The sequence below is a fragment of the Simochromis diagramma genome, unplaced genomic scaffold, assembly GCF_900408965.1.
Source record: "Simochromis diagramma unplaced genomic scaffold, fSimDia1.1 OVJJ01000753.1, whole genome shotgun sequence".
NCBI classification, from domain to species: domain Eukaryota; kingdom Metazoa; phylum Chordata; class Actinopteri; order Cichliformes; family Cichlidae; genus Simochromis; species Simochromis diagramma.
Window position 1 is genome coordinate 20269364 of NW_024387523.1, and position 8861 is coordinate 20278224.

At 40.8% G+C, this 8861-nt stretch overlaps 1 protein-coding gene across 1 annotated transcript; it reads right to left on the reverse strand.

Moving 5' to 3' along the window:
* Positions 1-5277: 5277 nt before the first annotated feature.
* Positions 5278-8561, reverse strand: tbxta (T-box transcription factor Ta). Its single transcript, XM_040021241.1, has 8 exons — positions 8273-8561; positions 7742-8006; positions 7293-7427; positions 7122-7183; positions 6974-7035; positions 6687-6860; positions 6474-6597; positions 5278-6380 (listed from the first exon to the last, which is right to left on the reverse strand). Exons 1-8 carry the CDS (start codon positions 8455-8457, stop codon positions 6122-6124), a joined length of 1266 nt encoding a protein of 421 aa, XP_039877175.1. The 5' UTR covers positions 8458-8561; the 3' UTR covers positions 5278-6121.
* Positions 8562-8861: the final 300 nt, after the last annotated feature.

Sequence of the window (8861 nt, forward strand, 5' to 3'; positions counted from 1 at the left end):
TTGATACAGATGAGAACCTTCAGAGACCTAAGATGTGCTAAGTTTGGTTGCTCAGTTCCTGATCGTTCCTGAAAGTTCACGGTCAAACAAACAAACAAGCACACAGAAACACAGATATTGTGTATTCATGGACACAGCGTAGGAGGATGTGCAAAGGCTTTGAGCACTGTTATTATTATTTATTTTATTAGTAATAGTTGTAGTGGTAGTAAAATTAGTATTAGTCGTAGTATTAAATCCTTCATTTAAAAATCAGTCAATGAAATGAAATCTGGATTTTCTTTCAAGAGAGCTCTGTGTACAACAAATACAACTTTAAAATAGATAATACAATAAATACACAACAGATTTTCAGTATTAAGGAAATGTTCAAGAAGTATTTATGATCATAAACATAACCCTTTAAATGCTATAATGAAATAAGAGAAAGCAGCTTTATATGTTTGTAGCTTGTTAAATTTGTGGGCAGCAGAATCACTGAACTCAGTTCAGTGTAAATGAGAAGTGCAGCTAATGTGAGAGTGTGTGTTTAAATGAAATAAGAGAGCAGGATTAAGTGGGCATTTATGAAATATAGCCAAGAGATGAAGATGCATGAACGTAAATAATCTACTGCAGACAGTAAACTTTGTAACACTTTTACACGTACGTATACAGAAGTCAAATTTGATCTGGATTTATTTCCACACTTCATATTATATGAGAGCTGCTGCTATGACAACTCAATTTCCCTCTGCGATGAATAAAGTTTTTCTGATTCTGAGTCTGGCATCAGGTATTTCAGATACACAACTTAAGTTCTGTGACCTTGAAGCATTTGAATATGGACGGAAAGCTGGATCATTTCTAAATAGCATTCATGCCGTTACATCTAAATGATATTGACTTCTACAAACAAAAAAAATTATCTATCTTGTCTTTAAAAAAACAAAGGTGACATTTATGGTATGTACCAAAAACCGTCTATACATTATTGGGTATTATTTATGTATAAGGTGAATAAGAAGTCCAAGAAAAAACCCTGAGGAACACCTGTGCTGCTGTGTGCTTAGTTCTTCATAAAACCATTTACCTGACAGCTCATCTAAACCAGTGATACACTGTAAGGGCCAGGGTGCACAATGAAATCAACAAAATGGAAATATCATTGGCCTGATTATTCTCAATACTCTCAAGAGGATTTGGAGGATCATCATTTAGCCTGGATAAATAGTTTGTTGCTTTATAAGAAAGCCCTCCACAAAGCCAGAACATCTTACTATTCGTCACTGATTGAAGAAAATAAGAACAACCCCAGGTTTCTCTTCAGCACTGTAGCCAGGCTGACAAAAAGTCAGAGCTCTGTTGAGCCAACCAATACAATTTTAATCATTAGAGAAAAAATTACCAATAATCATCCCACAGATGTAATATTATCTACAGCTACTCTTAGTACCATTGATGTTAAGTTAGACTCTTTTTCTCCAATTGATCTTTCTGAGTTAACTTCAATAATTACTTCCTCCAAACCATCAACGTGTCTTTTAGACCCCATTCCTACAAAACTGCTCAAAGAAGTCCTGCCATTAATTAATGCTTCAATCTTAAATATGATCAACCTATCTCTAATGATCGGCTATGTACCACAGGCCTTCAAGCTAGCTGTAGTTAAACCTTTACTCAAATAGCCATCTCTAGACCCAGCAGTCTTAGCTAATTATAGGCCAATCTCCAACCTTCCTTTCATATCAAACATCCTTGAAAGAGTAGTTGTCAAACAGCTAACAGATCATCTGCAGAGGAATGGTTTATTTGAAGAGTTTCAGTCAGGTTTCAGAGCTCATCACAGCACAGAAACAGCTTTAGTGAAGGTTACAAATGATCTTCTTATGGCCTCTGACAGTGGACTCATCTCTGTGCTTGTCCTGCTAGGCCTCAGTGCAGCGTTCGATACTGTCGACCATAATATCCTATTAGAGCGATTAAAACATGCTGTAGGTATTACAGGTACTGCGCTGCCGTGGTTTGTATCATATCTATCTAATAGACTCCAATTTGTGCATGTAAATGGAGAGTCCTCTTCACACACTGAGGTTAATTATGGAGTTCCACAGGGTTCAGTGCTAGGACCAATTCTGTTTACATTATACATGCTTCCCTTAGGCAGTATCATTAGAAGACATAGCATACATTTTCACTGCTATGCAGATGACACCCAGCTCTATCTGTCCATGAAGCCAGATAACACACACCAATTAGTTAAACTGCAGGAATGTCTTAAAGACATAAAGACCTGGATGGCCGCTAACTTTCTGCTTCTTAATTCAGATAAAACTGAGGTTATTGTACTCGGCCCTGAAAATCTTAGAAATGTGGTATCTAACCAGATTCTTACTCTGGATGGCATTACCTTGGCCTCCAGTAACACTGTGAGGAACCTTGGAGTCATTTTTGACCAGGACATGTCCTTCAATGCGCATAATAAACAAATATGTAAGACTGCGTTCTTCCATTTGCGCAACATCTCTAAAGTTAGAAATATCCTGTCTCAGAGTGACGCTGAAAAACTAGTTCATGCACTTATTACTTCTAGGCTGGACTACTGTAATTCAAGGAAGTCCTAAAAACTCACTGGAAAGCCTTCAGCTAATCCAAAATGCTGCAGCAAGAGTCCTGACAGGGACTAGAAAGAGAGAGCAGATTTCTCCTGTTTTGGCTTCCCTTCATTGGCTTCCTGTTAAATCCAGAATTGAATTCAAAATCCTGCTCCACACATACAAGGTCTTAAATAATCAGGCCCCATCTTATCTTAATGACCTTGTAGTACCATATCACCCTATTAGAGCACTTCGCTCTCACTTTGCAGAACTACTTGTTGTTCCTAGAGTATTTAAAAGTAGAATGGGAGGGAGAGCCTTCAGTTTTCAGGCCCCTCTTCTGTGGAACCAGCTTCCAGTTTGGATTCGGGAGACAGACACTATCTCTACTTTCAAGATTAGGCTTAAAACTTTCCTTTTTGCTAAAGCATATAGTTAGGGCTGGACCAGGTGACCCTGAATCCTCCCTTAGTTATGCTGCAATAGACGTAGGCTGCCGGGGATTCCCATGATGCATTGAGTTTTTCCTTTCCAGTCACCTTTCTCACTCACTATGTGTTAATAGACCTCTCTGCATTGAATCATATCTGTTATTAACCTCTGTCTCTCTTCCACAGCATGTCTTTTATCCTGTCTTCCTTCTCTCACCCCAACCGGTCGCAGCAGATGGCCCCGCCCCTCCCTGAGCCTGGTTCTGCCAGAGGTTTCTTCCTGTTAAAAGGGAGTTTTTCCTTCCCACTGTCGCCAAAGTGCTTGCTCATAGGGGGTCATATGATTGTTGGGTTTTTCTCTGTATCTATGAAGCGCCTTGAGGCGACTTTTGTTGTGATTTGGCGCTATATAAATAAAATTGAATTGAATTGAATTCGAGTATAAATAATAAAATTGGAAAAAGTCCATCTGTGTCCATTTGTTGCATGCAGTAAGCCCGTATGGCCCTGGATTTGGAACAGCAGTAAAGTGGAGGGTTGGGAGACATCAACATTTTATGACAGGACCTTTGCTGCTGCGATCTGCCCCACCAGCTGTGGGTCACATTGCTGCTTCATTGCTGTTTGCCTGTGGCCCCGTGACCCGCCAGCCTTCATTTGCACCTCGGTGAGGACCACTCCATCACTGTACTGTGGCCAAAACCTCCATGGGCCTGACACACACACGCACGCACACACACACGCACACACACACACACACCACTGACATCATGAGTGTGCAAGCCCCTCAAACCTGGAATTGGGTTGATTCAACCAGAAACCTGAATCATAAAGCTAATTGGCTTTCTTGTGTGAGTTCACTGAAGCTTTAATTGTTTTTCTTCTTTCTGTTCTTCTTCTTCTGTTTTAATTTACACTCTGATGTAAGCTGTGGTCCCAGCTGTTATTCAGATCCAGTTTTGCAGTTATTGTTAATCTTGAGACTCTCTGTATATAATTTTATACATAAAATACTTTTGAGTATTTACTCAATTATGGAAATTTAACAAACTGCTTATTGTTTATAAACACAAATTCATTCACTATGTGAATAATTTATAAACTATGAAAGTCTTTTTTTCATTTACAGTTACCCACCTTTGTGGGATCAACTGACAATAGTGCACAATGCACATTATTATAACATGATGGTTCAGATTATGCTGCCAAATGAAAAGCTTGGTACAGTGAATAGATTCTGGTTTTGTTCCACCGTGTCCCTGCTAGTATTACATAGCTAACTTTGAATGAATGGTTCCATTAATTAGCATATCCCAGTGTATTTCATTCAGGTGTTAGCATATTGGGTCCATGTTCTTTGACTTTCCTCGCATGCAGTTCTGAACGTGCTAACTGTACGTCGCACATTGATGCAGATTATGACAAAAGGGTGCCAGTGATGGTAAATACCCCTTATAAATTTCTGAAATTGGACCATCAAGTCATCATTTCAGTCACGCCAGAGAAGCCACATTCACTTTTAGTACAAGCATGTGGTCGGTGATATTTAAAGAGAGGTTGTGTTGCAGGGCCAAAGGTTTAAAGTTGAGGGCAAAGTGACACAAAGTTACACCTCGAGAACAAAACCTGTAGGGTCTAAAATAAGAACAGGTGTTTGGTACATTAGGAAAGTGTTTCTGTTAATTAAACCAGTGTTTTAATCAATCACTGTAATGAACAATAAAAAAAACAATTCAGCCAATGGCACTTGTTTGGTTTATGTAGTTTACAAATTAAAGATTGTGTCCATCTTTAACCTCCTAGGACCTGATGTCCACATATGTGGACATCACATTTTGGGTTGTCTAGACCAAAATACTAAATTTTGCTCTACAAGGGCCTGATATCCACTTACAAGGACAATATATTGCCACTGGTCTATTAAAATTTAAAGCGAATGTCCTCATATGTGGATCTCATTTTTCTCAGAAACAAAAATCAGGTAAAAAATAAATTAAAAAATTCATGTAATTATTTGTTTTTACATTCATTAGGTCCCAATCAGCCCAAATAGCCAAGAGAAATTAAAAATGCAGCCACTGAAAGAGTTCGCATCTTAGGATTTGTTCATAGTCTTCTCTCTGTGCTGAAATGTGAATCTGAATATATGTTATATTGTTTTACATTAACATGAGGTGCCAAGAATAAAAAAGGAAGAAATATTTGAGAAAACAAACATTTATAATTTATTATTAAATGACATAAATAAAACTCAAGAGAGTTCACCAGATACAAATAAGATAGATTTATATATACAGACTCTTGTGTAGGGGGCATCTTTTTATTCCCTTACAAGATGTAGAAGGCACATGTCGCTCAGTCTGAACACAGAACATTTATATTGGACTCACAAAAGGCACATTTATATGAAAAAACACAGGACATTAATTTATTCTATATACACTCATATACACGTTAATATTAGCAGAACCTTTCCTCTTATACAGTTAATAATAAAAGTGAAACGACTGAAGAAGTCACTGGGATGAGTGACGAAACCTTTGCAATGCTCCATCCAGATGAAGGGATACAAGTTTGGGAGATTTCCTTACCTGGATGATTAGCGTGCATCAAGATACTCTTCAGTTCACTTTAGCTGTGTGATGTCAGCAAGGTGGTGATGCCGCACAACCATGTAACAAATATGAAATAAGCATAGAGGATTTACTAAGAGCAATAATTTCTGACTGTGCAGCTATTCTAAAGCTTATCTCTTAGAGGGAAACTGACTGATTGTCTTCAATTTCAAAGTTCTCTCAGCTTTATTCAAGTCATCTTGTTCAAATATCTCTAGGGGTGGGCAATTATTATTTCCCAATGAGCTGGATTAGAAACTGGGACTGTTGTGGAGAGCCGCACTCTATACGCAAATCGGTGTGGCTCTCCACAACAGTCCCAGTTTCTCATGTGGCTCCTTGGGGAAATTATATGCCCTCCTGTGCTCTAAGCTGTTTCACAAAATCCTTTTAGACGTGGTGAAATTTCCACATATTCTCCAGGAGCTGCGTTCATGTCTGTGGTCCTACTCCAAATCCCTCCGACCCCTGTAGACGATGGCCAGGTAGCTTCAGCTGCTCAGTAGGTCTGAGCTACAGGCGTCCAGCTAGCAGTCAGCCTGGCAATGGAACTCTCAAACTGGGCTTCCCCGACCCCAACCTCACCCAGGCTGGGGTCGTACATTGGGGAAGGTGAGGAGACAGGCAGCGAGGAGGTCAGGCCTGTGTATGAAGAGCCCCTAAGGAACTGGGAGGTCAGACCTCCAGGTATGGAGCCCGAAGCCGAGCCTGAAGGGGTGAGCGTGGTGCCAGCTACTGACCAGAGGCTAGGGTACTGACTGTGGACCAGAGAAAGAAGAGGGTTGGAGTGACTTATTGCTTCAGTGCTAATTTCCCAGCCTAAAGTGCAGCATAAAACCAAATAAGCTCACCTAGAATTGGATGTGGAGTTGGTGGTGTGGGACAGAGTGCCCATGCCTGTGGAGTTGGGGATCTGAAGAGCAGACCAGCTGTCATGAGTTGGCAGAGTCCCTGAAGTGTTGTCCATGTAGTTATCTGAAATTAAAATTAATGCACCACAAATCAAATTCCAGTTCTTCCATTTATTTATTTCATCAATATAGTACGTTGACTAGGAGTCTTACTTGTACTGGTGGTGCGGTGGGGGTAGTGGCTGGGGTACGGGGCCGCTCTGTGGCTCCTCAGGCTGGAGTAGCGCTCACAGTAGGATCCAGAAGAGTGGCCTGTTGTGCTGCTGAACTGAGGGGGGCTGCTGCTGGGGCAGATGGGACTCTGGCCTGGAATGAACCAACCTCCAACTGTGGAGGAAAAACGTGTACAACTGAGTCACGCATGGAAGCTGTCGTAATTAAAATATATACATGTAACAACCAGCATCAGCCTTGATGCAAAGATGCCATCCAGTACTCACGTTGAGAATATCCAGACTGTTGACTGTCCGTGCTATGATCGGACACTTCTTTATGGTCACTCCTGCAATCAAAAAGACAGGATTAGATGCTACATGAGAGCATGCTAACTTGACTCATTGAGGAGTAAGCTGAGTTCTCGGCCTTAACCTCTCCTTGGCATCCAGGAAGGCTTTAGCAAAGGGATTGTGCTTTATCTTCAGAGCTGTGATCTGAAAGAAGCAAACGGCTGTTAGCATTTCAGTCAATATGTAAAACACGTAAGCACTGATAACAGTTTCAGATGGAGATTTATCCTCAGGCTACTCTAACACCACTGACCTCCTCATTCTGATAAGCAGTGACTGCAATGAACTGTGTTTCTGGGAAGGACTGGCTGCTGATCATCTTCTGGATGCCTCCCACCTTCACGATGTGTATCCTCGGCTCATATTTGTGCAGAGAATTCAGCATGATCTGTAAAGGAACTGATGTCACTATTTCATCTTTTTTTGCACTTGAGAGAAGACAACAAATGATGTCAAGTGAAAGTAATAACATTCACTGAATTACGTATATTAAAACAAATCATCTACATTATGATGCCATGAAATTACTCCAGAGTAATCCAACATTCTGAGAAAAGCACTAAACTCCATTTTGGTGTGTCTAAACCAGAACGTCATTAAATCTTTAAACATATCCTATGATTGTTTCTTAAAAGAAAAGTTTTTTTTTTTTAAGTTACTGTTATTGTAACTAATAATTTTAACTGTGCGTTTCTCTCTCACCTGACCGCCGCCGTTAAGTTTATTGGAGAGTTTGACTTTGCTGAAGGACACCGGCGCTTTCATCCAGTGCGCTCCGAAGTTTGGGGAATCCGGATGGATGTAGACGCAGCTCGGGCTCTGGGGTTCCGGTTTGCCTCCGGGAACCCACTCCCCGTTCACGTACTTCCAGCGGTTATTGTCTGCGGCGACGAAATCCAGCAGTACCGAGTACATGGCGTTTGGGTCCAGACCTGTTACGCTGGCCCTCAGAACCGGAAACATTCTCCTGAAAAAAGAAAAATAAGAATTTATGTGGTTTGTGAATTTACAGTTTACAGAAACACAAGTTTAATTAACATCTTTTAAACCTGCAAAGGCCTCAGAAACAACACAAACAGCGCTCCCGTGCTCACGTGTCAGATTTAAAATCGTGTTTTTATACATTTTCAATTTAATTTCAAATTTGCAAACACATTTAAAACGCCGCGCGTAAAATGCGCCCGGCCCCGTTCCCACAGAACACCACCAGGTCTCCCCACACGCTGGGCCTACCTTCCCGTCTTGGTGACAATCATCTCGTTGGTCAATTCTTTAAACTTGTTCCATAAGTCTGCGTCCTCCAGCGTCAGTTTAATATCCCTCTCGGACGCGTCTCCCTTCTCGCTGCCCTTCTGGAACTCGCTCTCCACGGCGCTGAGGAGATGTTCCAGACGCTGGTCAGGGTTGGAAGAAGTCATATTTCCAAGGTGTGTCAACAGACCTAAATCCGAAGGGAAGGGGCTCAAAGACTGCGAGACAGGCCCGAGTAGATACTGGTTTCTATACCTCCAGGCCTCCTCATTTAAGGGCCCTCAGGGACCTCATGGAGATGTGGGGCGTGGTTTATTAGCGGACTTCTCCGTCTCTAAACGCCGCCCCACTTCACACCGAACTTCTTTATAATTTATCAGTTTCTTTTCTTTCTTGTGAAAGAGAAACACTTGAAACACATATTTCTTTCAACCAAAGTCCGCGTAAAAAATTTATTTATTAAATTTATTGGATCATCGAATCAAACAAACAAACAACTCCGCTGTCAGAAAAGAAAAACTTAATGGGTAAAGTTTGGTATTTTTACTTTAACCCCCAAAAATATCTTGCA

Excerpts from the sequence above, each read along its gene's own strand:
- tbxta (XM_040021241.1), bottom strand. The coding sequence starts at position 8,457 with ATGACTTCTTCCAACCCTGACCAGCGTCTGGAACATCTCCTCAGCGCC. Across the intron at positions 7,428-7,741 it reads AACTTAACGGCGGCGGTCAG|ATCATGCTGAATTCTCTGCA; the intron begins GTGAGAGAGAAA and ends GTTCCTTTACAG. Across the intron at positions 6,381-6,473 it reads AACTCCACATCCAATTCTAG|TCAGTACCCTAGCCTCTGGT; the intron begins GTGAGCTTATTT and ends TCTGGTCCACAG.